This window comes from Ochotona curzoniae, unplaced genomic scaffold (assembly GCF_017591425.1).
Source record: "Ochotona curzoniae isolate NIBS_2020 unplaced genomic scaffold, NIBS_Ocur_1.0 scaffold_3223, whole genome shotgun sequence".
In the NCBI taxonomy this organism is placed as follows: Eukaryota; Metazoa; Chordata; class Mammalia; order Lagomorpha; family Ochotonidae; genus Ochotona; species Ochotona curzoniae.
The window spans coordinates 4,481,309-4,506,917 of record NW_024467108.1 but is presented as its reverse complement, the minus strand read 5'-3'; the positions used below and the strand labels follow the sequence as shown (position 1 = coordinate 4,506,917).

The 25,609-nt window shown below is 43.1% G+C and overlaps 1 protein-coding gene across 1 annotated transcript in view; it reads right to left on the bottom strand.

Annotated features, from left to right (window-relative positions):
* Window positions 1–25,609, bottom strand: part of RNF169 (ring finger protein 169) — a 56,119-nt gene that overhangs the window by 14,531 nt on the left and 15,979 nt on the right. The window contains exons 2-3 of the mRNA XM_040964260.1: window positions 10,112–10,185; window positions 3,686–3,832 (exon numbers count right to left, since the gene is read on the bottom strand). Coding sequence (XP_040820194.1) covers window positions 3,686–3,832; window positions 10,112–10,185 — 221 coding nt within the window. The remainder of the gene's footprint in view (window positions 1–3,685; window positions 3,833–10,111; window positions 10,186–25,609) is intronic.

Genomic DNA, 25,609 nt, shown 5'->3' with positions numbered 1-25,609 from the left:
CCTTGCTTACCTGTGGGTGACTTTGGAATGACAACTAAATAAACACCTTGGAATGATGCAAAAACCTTCACAAACTAGCTCCAACCTTCCTTCAGAGCATTCTTCCCATCCGTTCCCACACTGGAACTCCTCAGATTCAAGTACAACTCAGCTACTTCTTACTCTGTACATGTGCCACTGTCCTTCCAGGACTGTCCCCTTGGCCTACAACCCCTAGGTGCATTCTCTGCCTAGCACCTTTCAAGGTCATCTTAAATATCATTTTCTCTGGAAAGTCTTCCAAGTACCACAAGAATCAGTTTGCCCCTTCACTGATCTTCATTTCGCCTTGTAGTCCCTAAGTTTTTCAATTTACATTTATAAGTATATTTTACATATCTATGCCTTCTAGTTAGAACATTTAGTGAGGTTTTGCCTGGTGAGAGGTATTTCAGTGTGAGAGTCTTCTTACTTTCAGACAGGTGGAAATTAATGATGTTGGACTGTAGCTTCCTATGTTCTGCTTTACACACTAAGCTCTGTGAGAGCAAGAGCCATCTTTCAAATCAAATTCTCAATGTCACAGATGTTAGGAAAGCAATAAATGCCTCATCATCTAATAATTAACAAGATATCTAATAATCAAATGACTATCAAAGCTGTAGATACAGATGAGCAAGACATCATCAGGGTCAGTGGTGAGTGTTCCTCCATTCCCTGGACTCTGCTACCCTCTAGCCTGACGGGTCATACACATATAATAGCCTACCCTTCCCGACAGCTGGCCTCTGAGAGGTTCCAGCTTCAGGGACGCCTGTCAGTTTTGTATGGCACTGCTCTTTGGAGAACCCTATTGTACAAAATATTCACTGGAGAAACTTCAACAGTGTTAACACATGATCAAATTTCATAGGATATATTCTTCTCAATTTTGTAAGACAGGAAAACATTGACTTCTTATCCTTTGCCTTGATAAAAGAAAACAGCCTATAGAACTAGACTCCTAAATTGACACAAAATGTGCATATATGAGAAAGTTGCACCTAAGACTGCCATACCTTAAAAAAAAAAATCAGGTAAGGTGCGAAGGAGCTGGTCCTAGTGCTCTCTGGGATTGCTGGGGAGTAGCTGAGTCAGAAATACCCTAACTACTACAAAGGATACTACCTCTGACACTGCCATTTACACTCAGGAACTGACAGGACAAGTGGAATTCTTCACACTGGTATTTATGTTAGCAAAATATTAACAGGATACTAATTAAATTCAATATTTTCTACAGTCAAGAATAGTAGGCGAACTTCTACATAATAGTGTGGATTCTTAACTAGAAAGCTAACGATAAAACAGGTGAAAAAGAGTAAGCACATTAGGTTGCATTTTTTGAAAAGGAAAACAATATACTAGTATAGTGCATATATTATGAAGGTACTTGAAAACATTGTGGAAGAATAGGTGGTTAAGATTTCCATACCCAAATCCAGAGTGCCTGGGTTTGATTTTCTTTCTTTTTTTTTTTAAAGATTTATTTTTATTATTTTTTTTCATTGGAAAGGCGGATATACAGAGAGGAGAGACAGAGAGGAAGATCTTCCATCCGGTGATTCACTCCCCAAGTGAGCGCAATGGCCGATGCTATGCCGAACTGAAGCCAGGAGCCTCTTCCGGGTCTCCCACACGGGTGCAGGGTCCCAAAGCTTTGGGCTGTCCTGCTTTCCCGGGCCACAGGCGGGGAGCTGGAAGGGAAGCGGGGCTGCCGGGATTAGAACCGGCGCCCATATGGGATCCCGGGCGTGCAAGGCGAGGACCTTAACCACTTGCGCCACCACGCCGGGCCCCTGGGTTTGATTTTCAACTCCAGCTCCTGGGTCCCAGCTTAATGGAGCTTTAGCCAACCAAATGGATTTTTCTTTTCTTTCTTTCTTATTTTTATTTATCTATTCATTTATTTATTTGCTCAAACCAGAAACTTTAGGACATATTCTAAGGATGCAGTCATTTAAAATTCTGAAAAAGAGGCAAGCATTTAGCCTTGCAGTTAAGACATTCATGTACCACACAGCAATGCTGGGTTTGATAGACAGCTCTGGTGCCTGACTCCAGTTTTATGTTAACACAGATGTTGGGAAGAAGCAGTGAGGGCTCAAGTAATTGAACCACTGCCACCCATGGGGGAGACCTTGATTGTACTGGCTCCAGCCTTGAGCCCAGCCCAGCCCAAGGCAGCCAGGCCTATCCCAGCCCAGTGAGCACTCTCCTTCTCTTTGTCTTTCTGCCTCTCACATAAGTCTTGTAAAAACTTTAAGAAATAATAGTCTTTAAAAAAATTTTAAAAATCTAAATTTTGAAGTGTTCTTAGATTATATTCAGTATGTTTTATATCAGCGAATTGTAGAAATTGGCTACAACCAGTAAATGAATATTACAATGCATACTTTTGTTGAGACAAAAATGAGAATGATGCACTTGATTTCCTTTCAAAAAATAGCAAAACAAACAAACAGCCAGAGTAATTTCCTAATCTTGACATAAACTAACAGTAGAGGTCAGTTAGGGTGGAACCCTGGTCTGGCCAGGTCAGGAAGAGCAGGAGACCACGGCACAGGGAGCCAGCCAAGCTGGTCCTCTCCAGCAACAGCCTTCTGCCTTCTGTGAGGTAATATTTAGAGCATTAGGAGCATGCAAGTCCTCATGCTTGTTAAACTGCCAAGTGGCTACTTTGAATAATAAGCAAATAATAACAAGTACTGCTGTTATTATTGCAACTGGACTGAGAAGCCTCCACACATGTGTGGCAGTTAGCAAATTCACTAAACCCAAAGAGCTTCCTTGCTTCAATTTTTGCAGGTAAGGAAAGATATATTTGCAAAACAAAACAAAACAAAAAAATTAAACCAGTAGCACAGAGAAATTAAGTAACCTGGCCAGAGTTGGTGGCTGAACTCCTGGGACTTACCTAAGAGGTAGATGGCTGGTTTTTATTATTTTTTTTTTTCTATTTTGCTATAGTACCTGTGTTTATGGGGCAAAGCTTTATTAACCCCAACTAATCAGAAAGATGACCAGGAAAACAACAAGCCTGGGTCACAAAACATTTTTAAAAGATAAGACTTTAAGATAGGATGAGTACAAACAGCAATAATAGGTGAAATTCAATTATAATTATACATTTGAGAATTAGTGGAGCCTCCAAAAACATTTCCTTAAGTTAAATACACAAGCTTCACCCTTTCCCAGTAATTCATTTAGTAAATAGGTAATGAAGAAAACTCAGACAAGTTTTTTGGATCTAGTAGAAGTCAGATTTTATCAAGTTTAGATTACATACCTAATACTGCGGATCTACTCATATCTAGCTAGCACTTCTCTGCTTACAGCAATGACCAAGGAGAATAAAATAGAAGCTTTAAAGAAACCCAGATGAGGATATCAGATATACACAACTTAAAACATCAAATAAGCCAGAAGGACATAATACATAAATTAAAACTCATCACAAGTAGTCTATGAAACAAGAGTTTTCCTCTCACCTTCCCCTGCCCCCCACAAATATGTTCCCTCAATCTTTTCACAAGCTTCACTGTCCCTTTGCACAGCTCTCATCTGGATGTTAAGTTCTTCACTATTCCTAAGCCACATGATCAACACGCATTCCGGGTCTGTGCTGATTGGGCTAATTACTGATGCTAACAGGTGAGCAACTTACATGTTCTCGATTTGCTTTCGGGACTGAGGACTCATCCCTTTTCCTCTGTTCTTCCATTTTCTTTTTCCCTGCTTCGGCAGCCTCTGGTAACGGCTTGTAGATTTGATCTTCAGAGGTTTTTTCCTCCTGTAATTTTTCTTCTCTGAGCTGAAAACACAAATCACAAAGAAATGGTAAAACTTTAAGTAACTTTGGACCTAAATATATCTTTTACTCTACAGTCTATTACTACAAACAGCCACATGGCAGTTCCAAGACTGGTTTTCTTACCTAGTTGTTAAATCTACGAGAGAGAGAGAGAGAGAAAGAGAGAGAGAGAGAGAGAGAGAAAGGCAGGCCTCAGCTGTAGGCCAACTGCCCAGGTTGCCTTGTACCTAGGGCAAGTACTGCTAGGAGAGAAGCAGCTAATAGCTGGTGGACATTCTAGGACTGGTTAATGCCAAATTGGTGCTAACTATACCAGTGTGCCAGCATAGCTTTTTTTTTTTTTTTTTTAAGATATGTGAAGACACCAGTACACTGGTAGACAGGATCTAGGGACCCGTGCCTGAGCTTGCACGGGTCCCGTGCAGGTGGGCAGGGCCCTGTGTCAATACGACACACTACCAGATGACTGGGCTTAGGGATCTGTGTGCTCAGATGGGCATGGGGGGCTGTGGATTGCTCGGGGAAGTGGGTTTGGAGATGTGTGGGAGGGAGAACTGCTGACAGAGAATATGACAGGGGGGGACTTCTGTGGGACCTCCATCAACCAGGCTACTGCACTTGCAGAGGAATGAAGGGGCTGAGGGGGCTGGTTTGGAGGAGTGAACCTGGTAGGTCTTTCAGAGCCAAACAGTGCACTCACCCACGTGGGAGACCTGAGATGGGCTAACTGGCATCAATCACCACCTAATGCAACACACAAAAGCTATGGTTGGTGAACCTGCCTGACAGGGCTTGACCATAGTACCCACCAGTGAATGTTGGGGCAGGAGGTGAACTATGTCAGGTTAGGCCATGAAACTGACCAGCTCATGAGAGAACTGGGTCAAGGAGCAGATTCTGTAGGGTATTTGTGGGCTCACCCCTGTGGGACTGAAATACCTGCTGATTTGCTTGAGGGCTAGGAGTGGTGATGGGCTGATTTAGGCATGACCATGGAACTCACCAACACTAGAGTTGGGAACAGACTGGGCTGGTCCAAGCTACAGCACTTGCAGACACACCCAAGAATTGGGTATGGGACATTCCGGGCTGCAACATCCACCAACACATACAAAGGCCAACACTAGGGGGCAGAATGTGCCAGGTAAGGGTCTAACATCTACTGGCACACATGAAATCTGGATCTGGGAGTGGCCCCTGCTAGGACAATGGGGGGTGGGGGGAACTTCCCCGATAGGCAGTAGCTTGCCCTGTGAGCCTGTGAGTTGGCTATGTATTGGTCAGCTGCTTCACTTGTTGGCAGGTGCATGGGTTGGCTCTGGGGGCACAGACCAGGCAGGGCTAGGCCAGACTAGCACACTGGTATGCACAGGAGCCAGGATGGAGTATGGGCCATCACACCTACTGGTTTGCATAAAAGCTGGAAATGGGGCCAGGCTTAGCATACACTAGCGAAAACTGGGACTGGGGGCAGGCCAGGCCAGGCTGCAGAACCCAATGGCAAAGGCTAAGCTGAGTGATAGGTTATGCCAGGATGGATCAGAGCAACCACTGGCATGCACAAGATCTGTTGCTGAGAGCAGGCCTGGTAGGGGAGCTAAGGGGATGCCCCTGCTTGGCTGTTGTTCCCACTAGTAAGCATGAGAACAGGAATGGTGGCAGCAAACTAGGCTGAACACAGCTGCAGCATCCCCTGGCATGGGTGTGAACTTAGTCTGGGGTGTGCCACACTGGGCTAGGCTCCAGCACCCACTAGTGCTCACAGGAATCAGGGTAAGTGTAGGACAGGCTGCGTTAGATCTCAGTACCCACTGGGCCACACAAGAGCTGAGTATGGTGTAGGCCAGGCCACTGTACCTGACAGGACAAGAGGTAGCTGAGTCAAGCTAGGCCAAGAACCCTGGCATACATGCAGCCCAAGTCTGGGAGCAGGGCCAGGCTGGGCCAGTTCACAACACCTATTGGCAGATGTGAGAACCAGGATGGGGTGCAAAACAAGCCAGGTTGCAATACCAGCCAGTTCAAATTAGGGCCGGGACTGTGGGCTGGCTGGGTTAGGCCAGGCGGCAGCACCTGCCATCATGAGCTGAAATTATGGGCAGACTGAGCCAAGCCAGGCTGTAGCATCTGCCAGTGAATGCCACGGTGAAGCAAGATATGCCAGACTGGGCCACAGCACCCACCAGCACACGCAAGACTAGGTGGGAGGAGGTTTGATGGGGGTCTGCACAGACTCTCCTGCTGGGCCACTGCTCCCACTGGTGAGTGTAAGAGCTGGGACTGGATGAGACTAGGCCAGGTAGGGCTACAAAACCTGCTGGCCTGCATGTGAGCTAGGCTGGGTGGACAGCCAAACTTGGCCAAGTGACCATATCCACTGGTGCATGTATGAGCCAAAGTAAGTGCAGGCTGGTCAAGCTTTGTCTCAGAACTGGCTAGCAGGTGTTGGGACTGGGACAAGTCCTATCAGGCTAGACCACAGAACCACCTGGAAACTGCAAAATCCGACACTGGGAGTGGGCCCAGTAAAGAAGCTGTGGGCATCCCTCTGATGGGCTCCCACCAGTGAGCATGGGAACCAGGACTGGGGGTGGGCCTGGCTTGACAGGCAGTGGCACCTGCCAGCATTAGTATGGGCTGGATAATGGGGTTGGTGAGGCTGAGCTAGGCTCTAATGTCCATTGATGTACACAAGAACGAAGTGGGATATGGGATGCACTGGACCAGTCTACCACATACATCAGCATGCACAGGAACCGGGGCTGAGTGCAGACCTGACAGGGTTATTGAGTCACCCCAGCTAGGCTGCAGTCCCCACTAATGTGCTAGAGGTTGTATGGTGGGCAGGGATGGGCTGAGCCACAGCCATCCATGGGTTTATGTACGAGATGGGGCTGGGGACAGACTGACCATGTAACTGCAACCACCAGTGTGTGTATAGGCTGACATGGGTGATGACTGAGACAGACTCTACACCAGCTGGCACACACAGCAGTCGGGTCTGGGGTCATCTCTGGTGAGACTTCTTTGGAGACCGCTCCCTCCCTCTCACCCCTGCAACTGGACCAAGGACTCAAAACTCCAACCCAGGGAAAATCACAGCACTTGTGATCTGACCATGGAGTGCTATGTCAGAACTGGGTCTACTCAGTTGTTGAAGCCTGTGCAGTGGACAGCATACCCAGATGCACATAGGAGACATGATAACCAATTCATTGAGGCCTCCAGAGGACATCTGGTACCATACAGGCAGAGCAAATTGGACAATTCTCCCGGCCAGGCTTTGACAGCAAGTACCTGGGCAAGTGGAGACTGAAGAGAAACCATGGAGCGTGCTTCCTCCCTGCCTCCCTCTCTGTCTGCTCCACCACCCGAGGACGTAAGCCGACAGTCCTCTCTGCTAACCAGAGATAACACTGTCAGCAGACATCAGACCTGCCAGTGCCTTCATTTGGGATGTCCCAGTCTCCAACATGGCAGAGAGAATTACTTCACCAGCCACCTAGTCTATGGTATTGTAGCAGCATCCCAGGCTAAAAAAAAATCACAAATCAGTGGGTCTATTCCAGGATTATTTCTGTTCCATTGGTTTATATGACTTTCCACTGTGCCCGTGCCAGACTCTGTGCATGACTGTGGAATCACAATAAGTCCTGAAATCTAGCAGTAGAGTCCGCTAATTAAATAATAGTCATTTCTTCAAGACAACTTGATCTTCCCTGGAGAAAAATCCACCAAAGTCCACAAAAATGCTACTAGAATTAATTTTTTTTAAAGTTTAGTAATGTTGTAGAAAAGAATATACAAATTGCATTTCTATATACTTGAACTACTTAGAAAATGAAAGGTAAAAAATTGCACTTACACTAAGATCAAAGTTTAGAAATATTTAAAATGAACCTGTCGGGCCCGGCGCGGTGGCGCAAGTGGTTAAAGGTCCTCGCCTTGCACGCCCGGGATCCCATATGGGCGCCGGTTCTAATCCCGGCAGCCCCACTTCCCTTCCAGCTCCCTGCCTGTGGCCTGGGAAAGCAGTCGAGGACGGCCCAAAGCTTTGGGAACCTGCACCCGTGTGGGAGACCCGGAAGAGGCTCCTGGCTTCGGATCACCATAGTATTGGCCCGTTGCGCTCACTTGGGGAGTGAATCATCGGAAGGAAGATCTTCCTCTCTGTCTCTCCTCTCTGTATATCCACCTCTCCAATAAAAAAATAATAAAAATAAATCTTAAAAAAAAAAAAAGAACCTGTCAAAGGATTTAAAAACTAAAAAACATAAAACATAAGGCAGGGAAATTTAAAAACAAACAGAAAGATAAACCATGTTGATGGAGCTGACCACCCAATACTATTAAGATGCCAATTTTCTCAGAATGAATACAGAGTCAATGCAAGCCAAATCAAAATCCCAGGTTTCTACTGTAGGGAAATAGGAAGCTGATTATAAAACTCAGGTGGATATGCAAAAAAAAATTGATACCCAAAAGGACTTGGAAAAAAAGAAGGTGAATGATTAATACTATCAGATTTCAAGAGTTACTGAAATCATTGTAATTCCTTCCCATATACAAAAAAATCCTTTGTAAGAGATTTAAAAAGAAATGAAACCTTGTGGCCAGCATTGCAGGCAACAGCATAACCTTAACATTCCCAACTGGAGATCTGGCTCAAGTCCCAGAAGTGAAGCATGCAATCCAGCTCCCTGCTGATGTGCCTGGGAGGGAGCGGGTTATAGTCCAAGTACTTGTGCCCATGCCAGCCACATAGGCAACCTGGATGGAGTTCCTGGATTCATCTTGGCACAGCCCAATCTTTGTGGCCATTTAGTAACTAAATGGAGTATACCAGAAGATAAAAGATTTTTTTCTATCTCTAATTGCCTATAAAATAAACAAACATATCTTAAAAAAACAGAAAAATGAAAAACAAGCAAAAACCTTACAATATCAATGTGAAAGAGGCACTTTTGTTTAAAAGGAAGGTAGGGGTGTCATGATTAAGCCTCCACTTGCAACACCATCAGAGTCTGGGTTCATATCCAGGTTGTTCCACTTCTGATCCAGCTCCCAGATGAGCCTGGGCAGGCAGAGGATGATGGCCCAAGTGCCTGGGAAGTGCAGTCACATGGGAGACACAGATGAAGTTCTGGCTCAAGGCTTTTCCTTGGCCCAGACCTGGATATTGCAACAATCTGAGGAATGAATTAGAAGACAAAAGCTAGCACTCTCTCACTTGATCTCACTCATTCTCACTGTTGCTCTGGCATCCAAAGAAATAAATGTTTTTTAAAAATAAATAAATAATAAAGAGGACCCAGCACAATAACCTAGCAGGTGAAGTCCTCGCCTTGCATTTGCTGGGATCCCATGTGGGCACCAGTTTGTGTCCTGGCTACTTCACCATCCAGCTTCCTGATTGTAGCCTGGGAAGGCAATCAAGGACAGCCCAAAGCCTTGGGTCCCTGCACCTGCATGGGAGACCCGGAAGAGGCTCCTGGCTCCTGGCTTTGAATTGGCTCAGCTTTGGCCACTGCGGTCCCTTGGGGAGTGAACCAGCAGACAGAAAATCTTTCTCTGTGCCTCTTCTTCTCTCTGTAAATCTACCTTTCAATAAAAATAAATAAAATCTTAAAAAAGAAAAAACCAAGGTTCTATAATGAATACTACAGAACTTTCAAAAAAATAGGTCAAATAATAAACAGTAATTAAGCACTGCTCTGTCTTCAACACAACCTTTTTAAATACTGACTTTTCATTCACTAGAATATGCCATAAGAGTTATTAGCCTGTCTCAGTTTTTTTTGTGATGATGCCTGGTTCAGATTAAGTGAATTACTTACTCACCTTTACAAAATTTATCCACATGCAGAATGATTACTTAATCAATTAAAGGAGAACAGGGGAACAAAGCCAGCAGCATACTTACTCCCAGGCTGCTTAAAGCCTTAATTCTGTAGGTGATTCCAAGACAATTAACTTGAAAACAAAACCCCAGATGATACAGACACCACTAAAAGCTTTCCCACTGGTAAACATTAACTAATTATGAAAATTATTTCAGTATTCCCTTACTGGCCTACATTACATTTCCCTGAAGTACTTAACCTAGTGAAAGTGATGAAAGATTAACATCTACTAAGTGAAGTTAGAAGAATCCTTAAAGACAAGCAAAAATAGTACATGTGATTTATGGACAAATATTCAAGGTGCCAAGAGTACATCTCCTGCACCAGGTGGCACACACTTAAGAAAATAAATATCAAGATACTTTGTACATTATACCTTTCTCAGGTTTTCATACTCCTCACGAAGGTCCCCAGGTTTGCTTAGCTTGATCGGTGCTCTGAAGATAAATTCTAAAGCAAAGGGAACAAGAAAATACTTCTTATCAGGACATGATAGGAAGGACCACCCTGTCCTGCTGTTGCCCCACTCTCCAATCCTAAAACACATTAAGAAATGATGGCACTCTTCATTGAAGTAGTCCTCATTTATTTAACAAATACTTATCAAAGGTTCCCAAATCAGGCAACACATGCTAAGAGGAGCAGTCAACAAAGAAAGTCCTCGCTGTCTTGAAGCCTACAAGCTCCATGTTAGAAAATCGGAACCAAGTAAGTCTGGTGACACCACGTGCTGCAGAAGATAAGAAGGAGGGAAGGGGCGGTGGTACTGATATAGTGGTCTGGAAGGTGATCTGTGATAAAAGACCCCAGGAAGAACTACGTTCAAAATTCCGCGCCTATAAAACTGCACCACATAATACAATGTAAACAACAATAAAATTAAAAAAAAAAAATTCCTAGTTTAATGTTACTCAGTGACATTTTAAATGAACTGAACTTTTACTCATTATACTTTACTTTAAATTTTTATATTTATTTGAAAAGCAGTGTCACAGAGAGATCTCCCCTCCTCTGGCCACAATAGTCAGAGGGGGGCTGACCTTAAGCCAGGAGCTTCTTCCAAGTCTTCCCCATGAGTGTAAGGATGTAAGTACCTGAGCCATCCTCTGCTGCTTTCTCAGGCCATAAGCAGAAAACTGGATTGGAAATGGAGCTGCTGGGGCACAAACCAGTGCCTACATGGGATGCCGACACCACCAGTAAAGGATTAGCCTACTGCACCACAGCACTGGCCCCTATTTTTTTATTATTATTGTCAAAGTATCTCTCTGTATGTAACCTGTATATAATTCTGTACATATTTTTCTGTATATAACCTAATATATTCTCAAAACGATCATGAGTTTTAATGTTTCTTCCCCACCCCTGTTTTATCTGAAAGACAGAAAGACAGAGATCCATCATCCACTGGTTCATTCCCCCAAACACTTCTAAACCCAGGATTGAGCCAGGCACAAGCCAGGAGACTAGAACTTTATTCATGTCCCCCACGGTGCATGACAGGGACCCAAATACCAAGGGCCATCATGTGCAGCCTCCCAGGGTACCTATTAGCAGGAAGCTAAACCAGAGAATGTCGAGATCTTGCACTAGCTTCCCCAACATGGCATGCAGGTGTCCCAAGCAGAACTTGACCACCATATCACACATTCAACTCCCTTCGGGGGTTCTAATTAGCCTACCAGATAAAATCAAACCCTTGACATGTCCTTCAAGGTTCTTTGAATATAGCTATCAGCTCTTGACCATTTAGTTATAGCATAAGTTACTTTAAACCTTTTATGCTGTTTTCTCAGCTGGAATTCTATTTCTCTTCCTTTCCTTACATATTTTTTAAAATGTGAGGCATCAGACCTATAGGAGGTACACAACACATGTTGGTCACATATATAGATGATAAATATGAAAGTGACACTGACTCTGGGGTTACAATGTCACTTGGGATGCTGCCCTCCCCTGTCAAAGAGCTGGTGTTCATGTCCTTCCCACTAATGAGCGCCCTGAGAGGGAACAGGTATGATCAAGGACTTGGGTTCCAGACACCCATGTGGGAGAACTGGATTGAGTTCCCAACTCCAGGCTTCAGTCTGTCCCGCTTCCAGCTCTGTATGTCCCTCTCTGCTCTGCCTTTCAAATAAATACCCTTTTAAAACAGGAATAAATGTCTTCAATGCCATCAAAAAGAAGTATACCCTCCTGCCTCTTTAAATGTTTATACCTTCTAATGCAATGTCAGTCATTTAAATAGAGTATTAACCTTAAAACTCACTAGTAACCACACGTCACTGAAGTTGATAGAAAAATGTTGCCATTTGTCCTTTTTCAGGAGCCTTAACCATTTTGAGAGGACTCTTGTTTAGGGCCCTGAGGACTGTGGAAGACACTTACACAGAAACAGCACACCTAATGCAGACACACAAGCCAGAAATGAAAAGCTTAACCAAGCACCAGAGAGCTGTTAGGCATCTTAACCATCACCTTCACCCAGCTTCATAAAAAGAAAAAAAAATGTGGATGACTATCTTAGCCATATCACTCAAGGCACAGTTTCAACTCCAGGTAAGCAGTCCTTGCAGTAAGATGCTTGAAAAGAAAAGGAGAGAGGGAAAAACAACAACAACAACAAAACCCAATTTTAAATGCATTTACTAAGACTCCATTACACACAAGAGACATGCTTCATGCACATTTTCTCGATGAATTGTCACAGAAGCCATGGAAGGTATTGTAACCCTTTTTTACAGGAAGGAAACAGAGGTGTCAGATGACTTGTCCAGGGCCACAGAGCTAACACATGGCAAAGCCAGAAGCAAAACGTTAATAATTCAAGAGGGAAATTGCATAATGGTTAAAAATGCAACCAATAGGGTTGAGCTCCATCTCTCTCCCTCACCACAAAGCTCTACTGTCTTGGTCCCTTGTGAATAGACTTTCTAACTTTCTTTCATAGGTATCCATCAGGAAGATATAACAATCATAGACCTGTAGGAATCTACAACACAGTAAAAACTATTAGGATTATAAGGAGCAATTAATCCAAATGATAGCTGGACAACAGAGTTGACAAATGTGACTGTATCTACTTATATGAATGCATGTATCTGAGAAATGGATTATACATCTCTCCTCTGTACACAAGAGATCGGACGCAGGATTTCCAAGGATAAGGAAATCCACAAGGCTCCAGTTCCTTATATAAAACCACTTGCTGTTTGCATGTAACCCATGCACACCATTGTATATATCATACTTCTCATCACCTCTGAATACTTACAGCACCTCAGACAACATAAATGTTGGGGAAACAGCTGTTACACTGATTGTTTAGAAAAATGATAAGGAAAAAAAGGACTGTACACGCTCAGCAGGACACAATTATTTTTTCCCAATAGTTTTTTTATCTGTAGTCAGTTGAACCCTTGGATATGGAACATGGACATACAGAAGCTGCCTTCACATTCCATAAAACAAATAAGAATAATTAAATATGTTCTTAATACTCCAAATCCAAACACATTTCAGAAAAATATTTCCATGAATTTATACGGCACACATGCTGCTCTTTGGGCCTGACTGCCACTTCCATAGCCTTTGTTTCTGACCACCTGAAAGCAGTTCTATGTTGCCCCAAAATCTTTCCCAACAAATTCCCTGTTTGCTTAATTTTGCCGAAGTAGATTTCTGTCGATCGCAACTAACAGGCCAAGTTAATTTAATGTTTAAATTAATGTTGGAAATGAAGTTGGAAATGAAAAAAAGAAAGAAAAACAACAAATGTCCAGTAAAATTAAGAAAAAAACAGTGAGAAGACAAAATATAAAGAATAATAAAAATGCCTTAGGCTGAGACTTTTTCTAATAATGTTGCGGTGGGTGATCCTGCAGACCTATCACTTGGCATGTAAGAGCACCACAGAATAAGTCACTGGAATCACAATCGCTACATTAAAACAGGGGGTGGGGCAGAGGATGCCTTTTGACAGATCGCCTGTATCCATTTCTAATCCCACCACCAATGAATGCAAGTCATTTCCTCACATCTTTGCAACCACCAATGTTGACATTCATTGGCTTTGCCAGTCTAGCAGGTGAAATTTTATACCTAATATTCTTACTGTGTAAGTGCAGGTGAGTATTTTTTATGTGGTTTAGAGTAGTCTGCATTCCTTGGATGTGAAGGGTATATGCATTTTCCTTATTTCTCCAATTGAGCTTACTTTTTCTTCTTGACCTAACTTTCTCTGTATAAAGAAAATTAGCACTTTGTTACATTAAAAGCAACACTTTTTCCAGTTTACCCTTTGTGTTGACATTGCGTATACATTTTTATGCAGTTAATCAAACTTCTCTGGCTTTTACATTTTCCATTGTATCTGGAAAGACCTTCCTTGAGCTAAAGCATAACAAATCCTGTAACTCCTGGTACAAACTGCTTTTTGTCACATCTACTTTTTAAACTATGTATTTTTATCTAGGGAGCAACATAAGGAGCATAATCTCATTCGGACTTATAAATAGAATCACCATACAACACATGAGACCACAGTATTTTAGTGACAGCCTGGCACAAATGACTTTTACTTTCTGTTGGAGAATTTGTCTTCCCTAAAATGGTTCTTGGTAATATTTAATACAAAATGTCTCAAGATCTTAACATCCTCATTTTTTATGTAGTGTAAATAATGTAAAATTAAAAGCCTCATCCCCAATTTAGAAGCATCAGAACCTTGGATTATTCCATTTCAACTTCCTTTTCTATGAAAATAGAATAACCTATCATGATACGCTATCAGGAGGATCAAATAAGTATAACAAAAGTGAAAAATACTTTGTGGAACTATCTCAGCCAGTAGAATGGCATACTGTAGAGTTTATGAAATATAAAATTGTCTTGTGTTGGGACAATATTCTTGAATTGTGGTTTGCTTTGACAGATGCTTCATGGGATGTCAAACTCAATTTGAGGTATCTATGAAGAAAGTTCAAAGTTTAATTCATAAGGACAAGGAGAAACTCAACATTCCCAGATAATTTCTGTGCCCCTGACTTGAGAACAACAGGAATGGAGTGGATGGAATAGAAAGGTGAGCCAATTTATACTCATCAAAGTTAGTGCTGATGCAAATCACGTAAATCCTGGGTTAAGAATAATGGGCTGGCACTGTGGCTAAGTGGGCCAAGCCGCTGCTGTGGCACTGGCATCCCTTTGAGGTGTACGTTGGAGTTCTTGATTTTCCAATTCTGATCCAGCTCTCTTCTAATGTGCCAGAGAAAGCAGCAGAGGATGGCTCAAGTCCTTAGGCCCCCGCACTCAGGTAGGAGACCCAGAAGAAGCTCCTGGACTGTTCCAAACTCTATAGTCTTTTGGGGAGTGAATTGGCAGACGGAGGATCTCTCTACCTATAACTTGGTCATTCAAATAAATAAATCTTTTTTAAAAAAATATTAATGATGCTTAATGCTTTAAAAATATAAAATGCTTTTTGCCCCATGAGGACTATTCTAAATTAAAACAGCATCAAGTTTAAAAGTTTGAAAGCTATCTAAATAGTTTGGGCCTGGAGCAGTAGTGTAGCGGTTAAAGTCCTCACCTTGAATGCGCCAGAATCCAATACGGGTGCCGGCTCTAATCCCAGCTGCCCCGCTTCCCAGCCAGCTCCCTGCTTGTGGCCCGGGAAAGCAGTCAAGGACAGCCCAAAGCCTTGGGACCCTACACCCTTGTGGAAGACCTGGAAGAGCTCCTGGCTCCTGGCTTCAGATCAGTGCAACACTAGCCATTGTGGCTGCTTGGGGAGTGAATCATCGGATGGAATATCTTCCTCTCTGTCTCTCCTCCTCTCTCTCTATATATATATGACTTTGCAATAAAAATAAATAAATATTTTTTTAAAACTTACATAAATAGCTTAATGTACTTCATGTGGTCTAAAACAGCCAAGCATGAGAAACACTGGATAGGTCCAACGCAACATTAACTTAAACAATTCTGGCTCCTATTTCAGCAATGCCCTCAACAAAGGCCAAGAAATACAAGAGCCTGACAGCTTTGATGCCTCATCTGTCAGTCAGCAAGAGCACTGAGATATCTCCGAGCTCCTCTTTGCCCTGCTCTCCTCATCCATCAAATGGGGATCAAAGTACTAGCAAACCTACCTCGCAGGCATGCGGAAGATCACAGTTATAAGCAGTAGTATCAGTAATCATTGAAGAAGCCCTATAATAAATAAAAACTAACAATGAGAGAGCAAAACACACCAAGTGGCATACACACATTGTCTCTGACTTGCAAACAAAGGTACTTTAAAAGTTCATGGAAAATTTGCACCATCATTGAAGACCATTTTCCATGAACTTTTTGAAGTACCTTGTAGAGTCTACCTTATTATTATTATGCATACTTAGGTAATTATTATGAACCTTACTGGTCCCCTGGTTTACAAAAAAAAAAAAAATCTCATTTATAACTCTAACAGTTCTTGTCTGGGGAGGAGCTAAACTTGCTAATTCTACTTCCTCTGCCTTCCTAGGGGCTTAGATCAGCTTCCTCCACCACAGAAAAGGAAGCTGTGGTTGGGATGCCCGTCATACCACCACTGAGGAAGAGCAACCAGCTGTCAACTGAGCATGAGGAAAGGCACCACCGCCCTTCCTGGCCCAGCGGACTTGGTCACAGACTTGCCATTCTCTCCACCAGTTCTCACGGCAGTTTCAAGTTTCGAAGGGACATGGAAACAATAACCCACCCTTCCTCCACCTTGCAGAAAAGAATGCTGCACTACTTCAGGACTCCCTGAGGTGCAGAGCCTACCTGTACTCAGGACAAGCCCAAAGGCTAAAGTGCTTTCTGAACACCTAACCCCTGACAAGAAACTCCTACAATGTCTGAAGAACAACATACAAGTGCCCAGTGGTCTAAGCTGAGCACCGTGTTGTTCAATCTGATGGGAAACCTATGAACAGCTACACTTCCTGATTGGCCTTTCTCAAGGAAGAGCTCTTCTCTAGGGTGGGCAACTGCTTATTAATAAAAGCAAATGAGACAAATCACAGGTGTTTTGTGCTAACTGGACATCAGGAATGAAATGGCACTGCCAAAGCAATCACACTTAAGGCAAAATGCAGACAAGAACATCACTCACCACACTCAAAGGGTACTTACTTAACACTAACTTTTTGCCCCGTCAGTTCAATTTCTTATGAGTGCACAGAACTCCAGACTTGTTGAGTCCCAAAACCTAAACTCCAATTCAAATATCCCCATTCACTAAGCTATTTTTTTAGAAAAAATTTTTAAAAAAAAGTTGCTTTACATTTGAACTGCTTCATTTGTAACTAGATAATAATATAACCACAGGGCCAGCATTATGGTATAGTAAGTAAAGCTACTGGAGCTGGCATCGCATATGGGTGCATTTTGGAGTCCTGGATACTCCACTTCTGATTCAGTTCATATGTAATGTGCCTGGGAAGGGATGGCCCAAGTGCTGGGGCCCCTGTACCCATGTAGTAGACCTAGAAGGAGCTCCTGATTTTCTCTATATGTTCTGCTCTCTAGGTACCTTTACAACTTCAGTATTATTTCATTCCTGCCTACTCTACATTCTACCAATAGCTATGGCTTCTGTTCCAAATCATGCTATTTCTGCCTCAATGGTTCCTCCTAATTATCCTCATCTTTCCCACTAAGTATCCACAGCCATCTCCTGTCATGAAATAAACAACTCATGTTAAAGAATCCAGTTTAAATTTTTTGCAGAGCATCACAAAGCAAAATCAGAAAATAGCCTTCTGCATATTTTCCATACACTATCATAAAGAATAACTTCCAGCACTATCACACCATCAGCATCACTAAGATATACCAGGCCTATTTCTAGGCACTTAAGGTCACTAACCCATTTAATATTCACTCTGACTCTAGGAGAAGGTGCCATTATCATCCTTATCTTACACATGAGAAAGCTGAGGTACAGAGAGCTTAACTTGCAGAGGTCACAGTGCTATAAAGGAAAACAGGCTATCTGGGGCAGCTACTTGGTTGCATCTTCTATGTTCATAGGTATGTATGTATAAATAATGCTAGACAATGTGGTCTATATTCTGATCCGCTTGGTATTTTATACAAACATATACAAACACACACATGTGTATAGTCTGTGCATTTAGTATTATTTATGTATGCAACTGTATGTTTATATTTTCATATGTATATATACAAAGTCTTCAAAAAGTGTGGAAAATGAGATTCAATACGAGCTTATTTTGGTGCAAAAAAAAATCTGAAAGCCATGAATTTTTTCATAATATACACAACTCCTTGCTGCAATGAGATCACATCTCACACACGTACCTGATAACCCCACATACCACAGAAAAAGACATGAGCAGAAGACCTTAGAAACAGAATACTTATCAAATTGGCCAAAAATGAAAATCATAAAGACCTGGCAAAGATAATCCTTTATGCTACTGAGATATCATATGTGTGTATGAAGATACATATGTAAGAATGTTCATTACAGATCACTCACAAGAGCAAAGATGGTAAATCATCTAAGCACCCTTCAGAGGGAGCCTGGGTCTGTTCTTGTCTATTTTTAGACAACTGGTCTGGCTTCTTTGCTCACTTGGTGGTTTGTGGCGTATGATTATTGTGTATAAACACTGTGGAGGCCCAGGAGAACCTGAGGCAGCTGCCTTCATTTCAAGCGCCTGCCAACATGTGGTGAATCCCCAGTGGGCATGCATTGATGCAGGGCTGGTGGCACTCCTTGTAAGCAATCAAGTTCAGTTCTTCCTAAGACAGCAGCCCACCAAAGGACCAACTCCTTCTTCCTTGGAAGATGCTCAACTTTTTCCTCAACACTGAATCAGCAAGGTCTTACTTTCAGTAGCCTCCCCAGCCTTCCACCCTGTACAGAAATTAGCTTCAGGTGGGTCTGGACAGGGGTTTGGGAGAGAAGCCATCACAAACCTCCTCTTTATGTACGTGGCCACTTAGGATTTGGTTGCCTTGGCAGCCCTGGACTAAAATTGTCATATTCCCAAATCCATCAAGAAAGCTCTGCTGACTAGTCTGCCTCTTAGAAGATGCACTCTCTGCCAAGAATTCACAAATGTTGGAAATCCTGGATGCCTTGGCAACTTCTAATGGCTTCATCTAATCAGAGAGAGACAGAGACAGAGAGAGAGAGAGAGAGAGAGAGAGAGAGAGAGAGAGAGAGAGAGAGAGAGAGTGTGTGTGTGTGTGTGTGTTTAATCTGGCTTTTCTAGTTATTTTCAGCAAGACTATTTCGGCTACAATCTGCTCCCTCACAGCCAGAAGCAAAGTCCACATTCTTCATAAGCAGTGTTAAAAAATTTCGTGATGAAACTACAAACTGAAAATCACACACAACCATCTTTTAAAACACGAGAAGCAGCACATCGGGAGGTAAATGTGCACATGAAAACAAATCTGAGGGCAGAGAAAATGACTGGTGAAGATTAGGCTGCCAAGAAGAGGCAAATGACGTTAGACATCATGAAAATAAGTACAAACAAAGGACAGAAAACCATTCCTGGCAAATGGAGGTATGGAGAGCAGAGGCACAAATCAGCATATTGTGCCAGCCAGAGTGGGACAAGGTGTAGGAGTGACACGGGACACATGAGGTGGAAGGGTCTGTATGCTCAGACCACTTTACTTTCATATTCCTTTGCCTGAACTGGAATGCAAAAGAAATGGCAAGAAGCTCTTCTCTAACATTAGCTTAGGAATAAAGACAAGGAAGACCTGGAGCAGAGGGCAGGGCAAGTAATTAGTTGTCTAATGTAATAATACAAATAAAAAGTAAAGAAGGAGAGAGGGAGAGAGGAAAGAAGAATGGAGGAAGGAACAGGTACAACTGGCCATGGAAAACAGAGCTGAATGCCAGCTTAAATGAATACAATATTCCCACTTGGGTTTTATCCATATTGGATGTTTATTTTCATCTTTTAAGATGATTTAGTTTATTCGAAAGACACAGTTAAAAAGATAGAGGGAGACACACATAGATATAGAATGAGAGGCAGGAGGTGGAAAGAATCTTCCATCAACTGGTTTACTCCCCAGATGGCCAGTAAGGACTGGGTCAGGTTGAAACCAGGAAATAGGAGTGAGTTTCATCTAGCTTTACCACATGGATGCAGGGGCCCAAATATCTCAGCCATCTTCTGCTTTCCCAGGTGCATTAGCAGGGAGCTAGATTGCAAGTGGGACAGGTGGGACTCAAATTGGCACCCATATGGCATGCCTGTGTCATATGCTACCTGCTTTGTTATTATACCAGCCCTTGTAGTGAACTTTAATGAGAAAGGACATACAAATGACAACGTCTTATGGGCAGCTGAATATAGCACGGGACTAAGGTTGGAAGGTAGACCCAATTATTTAAATGGATCTACTGAAACTTGTTACCAAAAACTAGGAGTAGATATGCTTGAATGAGGACTGTAAAGGAATAATCAATGAAAAAGAAGATTAGGCATAGGAATTAAGCTGCCTAAGGTAACAGGAGTAGGAAGCTGAAGTAGGCAGCTACAGGCAATAAAGAAATAATGTGATTTACAGAAGGATGGTAGGGTGATACGAGTAGCACTGTTTCTTAGCGATAGCAAAGCAACCAAACCACTTTGCTAAGAGGGAGTTCTTACTAGAGGGTCACTTGATGATCTAAATATTAGCAGGTAAAAGAGGGAATGATAGTAAAGAAAAAAGACAAAAGGAGAGAATATTTCTTTGAGAAGATCAAGAGAGATTTAGTAAAAAGTTGAATATGTACATTCCAAGTGCTAACAAAAGTTACAATATTAAAAGGAAAGGAGAAAAAAATATGTGAACACAACTCCAGAACATCAAGCAGTTATATACATACAGAGCACAGCAAGAGTTGGAAGTACACAACAGCAAAAGGCAAGGACGCAAAGCTCAGGGATCCACATCTGCACACAGCCGGAGTGCAGACACACATGCAGAGGAAACCAGAGGCTGCCAGTTCTGGGGTCTCAAGCTCACCTGCTTGGTCTGCCCACCAAACTTCTGAATAACTACTCTCAGATGGACCAGACACATCATTTAGGTGGAAATATGAAAAGAACCACACATAAGTTCTTTTCTCTCTCTCTTTTTTTTAAAGATTTATTTTTATTTTATTTATTTATTTTTTTTTTTGGAAAGGCGGGTATACAGAGAGGAGAGACAGAGAGGAAGATCTTCCATCCGATGATTCACTCCCCAAGTGAGCACAATGGCCGATACTATGCTGATCCGAAGCCAGGAGCCTCTTCCGGGTCTCCCACGCGGGTGCAGGGTCCCAAAGCCTTGGGCCGTTCTCGATTGCTTTCCCGGGCCACAGGCAGGGAGCTGGAAGGGAAGCGGGGCTGCTGGGATAGAACCGGCACCCACATGGGATCCCGGGCGTGCAAAGCGAGGACCTTAACCACTTGCGCCACCGCGCTGGGCCCCTCTCTCTCTCTTTTTAAAAGAAACAGAGCTGTGAACATCAAGTCAAAAGCAAGGAGGGACAGAGAGAAAGATCCCCCATCCACTGGTTCACTCCCCAAGTGACTGTATCAACCAGAGCTGAGTCAATCCAAGACAGAAGCTTCTTCCAGGTTTCCCATGCAGGGTCCCAAGGACTTGGACCAACCTGCACTGCTTTCCCAGGTCACAAGCAGGGAGCTGGATGGAAAGTAGAACAACTAGGACTTGAACCAGCACCCATATGGGATGCCAACGCTTGCAAGCTGGAAAAAAAGCCGAACCAAGATGTCAGACCCTCACATGTGTATTCTAGAACCATGTTAAAGTGAGTTCCATTTTGCAAGTGATTCCTCCTTGCTTCTCTTTTAGACTCTGCAGGAGTACAAGTTCGTATTCTCACAAAATTAGTTCAGTCATGCACTTGCTCAAGACACGTAACAATTCACATTAGACCACACAGTGTTAACTTGGTTAAGGGAGGCAGCACACAAAATGTGAAACACTATTAAGATGTAGTATCAAACTGCAAGGCTGGGGCCCGGCGCGGTGGCGCAAGTGGTTAAGTCCTCGCCTTGCACGCCCGGGATCCCATATGGGCGCCGGTTCTAATCCCGGCAGCCCCGCTTCCCTTCCAGCTCCCTGCCCGTGGCCTGGGAAAGCAGTCGAGGACGGCCCAAAGCTTTGGGACCCTGCACCCGCGTGGGAGACCCGGAAGAGGCTCCTGGCTTCGGATCGGCATAGTATCGGCCCGTTGCGCTCACTTGGGGAGTGAATCATCGGACGGAAGATCTTCCTCTCTGTCTCTCCTCTCTGTATATCCGCCTTTCCAATAAAAAAATAATAAAAATAAATCTTTAAAAAAAAAAAAAAACTGCAAGGCTGTTTACCTAGGCATCATAATTAACCATAATTAACACTGAGAACTATTCTGACATCAAATTTCACTGCTTTTAAACTAGCTTTTGACAAAGAAATAATCAAACCAAAATGTCATGGTCAGCATAAGTAAAAACTTATAACCAATTTTTAACTTTTGACTAAAATAATACTTACAAATTCACAACACTATCTAAAAAAATCTAATTTTTTTAAAGTTTACTTTAAAATACTTTCTTTTCAACACTAATCATAATTACAAAGTAAAAATCAGCAATAATCAATATATCCAATACTGAGGAAACAGGTAAGCTACTCATCAGTGGTCCGTGCAATATGCCATCACTTAGCCATTAAAATTACAGATTCCTTTAATAATATAAGATACTGCTTTAACGAAATGGGAAACCCTTTAGGTCAAGTGAAAAATGTAAGTCAGGCGCGGCACGATAGTGTAGTGCTTAAGGTTCTTGCCTTGCACACGCCCCAGGATCTCATATGGTAGCAGGTTCTAATCCCAGCAGCCCTGCTTCCCATCCAGCTCCCTGCCTGCGGCCTGGAAAAGCAGTCAAGGATGGCCCAAGGCCTTGGGATCCTGCACCCGCATGGGAGACCTGGAGGAGCTCCTGGCTTCTGGCTTTGGATCGACTCAGCTCCAGCCGTTGCGGTCACTTGGGGAGTGAATCATCAGGCAGAAGATCTTCCTCTCTGTCTCTCCTCCTCTGTATATCCACCTTTCCAATAAAAATAAATCTTTTTAAAAAAGGAAAGAAAGAAAAATGCAAATCGATAATTTGAATATGCCTTATACTCTCAATCATGAAAACACACTTAAAGACAGAAATGGCAGTAACATGGTGGAGAAATAAACAGTGATACAGTTGTAGAACTCACAAAGGGAAAAGACAGAAAAACAAAGGGGGGGAAAAAAGATGATGGAGGGCCCAGCACGGTGGCACACTGGATGAAGCTGCCACCTGAGATGCCAGCATCCCATGTGGATACCAGTTTGTGTCTCAGTTGCCCCACTTTTGATCCAGCTCCCTGCTAATGACCTAAGGAAAGTAGCAGAGGATGACCGAGCGCTAGGGTCCCTACTACTCATGTGCGAGATCTGAAAGATGCTCCTGGCTCCGGTCTTTGACCCTGCCCCATCCCAGCTGCTATAGCCACAAAGAGAATGCCAGCAGATGTAAGATCTCTCTGTCTTTCCCTCTTTCTTATTCTGACTTTTTAAGTGGGTAAATCAATTTTTAAAAAAGAAAAATGATGGAAAACACATGGCAGAAGAGAAGTACTGTGGGAAAAGAAAACACTGAGAATGGGACCTTGTCCCACAAAGCAGTTATGATGTCGTGTATTACCTGGGATAAATTTGTAAAAAGTTATAAAAACAAATTTATATAACTATGGAGATGATGACAGATGCAATGTCACAAAATGAGCAATTGCCAAGTGAATCATAAAATGTTGCAAAGAAACAATACTTTGAGAAGATGGGATGAAGCTAGGCCTGGCCTGCAGGCTGTAGTCTACCAACTCCTGGATTGGAGGAAAACAAGGTAAACAGTCAAGAACAACAGGATTTGCAAACATAGATTAGACACAGTACAGTAAACTTCCTTGATGAATCCACAAATGGCACAACAAACAAGGCTTTGCCACTTGGACACCTGCACTAGATCAGCACAGTAAAAGCCAACAAGAAACACTTGATAAAAAGAGGTCACAGGGCCCGGCGTGGTGGCGCAAGTGGTCAAGGTCCTCGCCTTGCACGCCCGGGATCCCATGTGGGTGCCGGTTCTATCCCGGCAGCCCCGCTTCCCTTCCAGCTCCCTGCCTGTAGCCCGGGAAAGCAGTCGAGGACGGCCCAAAGCTTTGGGACCCTGCACCCGCGTGGGAGACCCGGAAGAGACTCCTGGCTTCGGATCAGCATAGCATCGGCCGTTGCACTCACTTGGGGAGTAATCATCAGACAGAGGATCTTCCTCTCTGTATATCCACCTTTCCAATTAAAAAAAAAAAAAAGAGAGAGAGATCATAGGAGTAAATATAGGTATAGAAAGGCCACTGAGATGAAGGTCTTTTTATTTTAGGCTGACCAAGGCCACATGGTTATCCCCACCACTACATTCACCACCACTATGGTACAAAGCCTTTAGACTTGAAGCCAGCACTGTGGTGTAGTGCAGTCAGGCCACCACCTAATTCAAGTATAGAATCCCATATGAGGAACAGTTTGTGTCCCAGCTGCTGCTCCACTTCCAATCCAGCTCCCTCCCTGCTAATACATGTGGGAAAGCAGCAGAGGATGGTCCAACTAATTGGGCCCCTATAACCACATGGAAGACTAGATGAAGCATCTGGCTCCTGGCTACAACCTGACACAGCCCTGGTCATTGCAGCCATCTGGGGAGTGAGTCAGAGGATGGAAGATCTCCTCTCTCTGCAGCTCTGCCTTTCAAACAAATAAAAAGAAATTTTTTAATCCATGGACTTAATATCTACTCTGATAGAATCATTTTTAATAGTCCATAAGGTAGAGTGATATCAAAATTAAAGAGTATAGGATTAGAAGCCACACTTGCATGCAAATCTACCATCCACTGGTTACATACCTACCCATATCTACCATCCTTACAACCATTTCTTCTTTTGTAGATTTATTCATTTTACTTGAAAATCAGAGTTACAAGAGAGGGAAAGATGGACACACACACACAGAATCTTCCATCTGTTAGTTCACTCTTCAAATGTCCACAATGGCCAGAGTTGGACTGGTCCAAATATGGGAGCCAGGAGCTTCTTTGGATATCTCCTGCCCAAAGTCTTAGACATCTTCCACAGCTCAGTTCAAAACGACAGACGCCCAGACCTCGAAGAGCTGTGTAGTGCCAAGGACACACAAACAAGGAAGTGCAGTGAGAGATATGCACAAAGGAAGAAGTAATCAACTCCATTTGAGTGAGAAAAACTTTCTGAGCACTGTATCTCACCTGAGTCTTAAAGGATGAGTTTAAATGCCACAGGTGAGTGAGAGGGCAGAAGATTCTTAGGTGACAAATGCCAAAAAAGGTTGCAAAAAGCAAACTATAATCCCTAAGTCTCTGTGACAGGGCTAGAATATTGGGCAAGGGAAGCAAGACGCAAATCCAAAAATAAAGAATAATGGATACAAAGCCATCAACATGGGCGAAGAACCAGTTCCCTGCACTTACGTTCCAGAAGCTCAGCTTCCCTTCCTTCTTTGCGGACTTAACTACATCAGTTTTCTCCACTCCACTCCAGCACTATCAGCATCTTCCTTCCACTGAGACAGTCTACACAACTTAACACAAACATGACCTGATATCCTTTGTCTGAAAAACAAAGGCATTCTACCCCTGTCACAGCCAATATCTCCCAAGAGTTGTCTACACAGTCACCCTTTCTGCTTTTACACTCCAACCCACTCTCAAAGGGTTTTTTTTCTTTGTCTCATCTCTCTACTTAG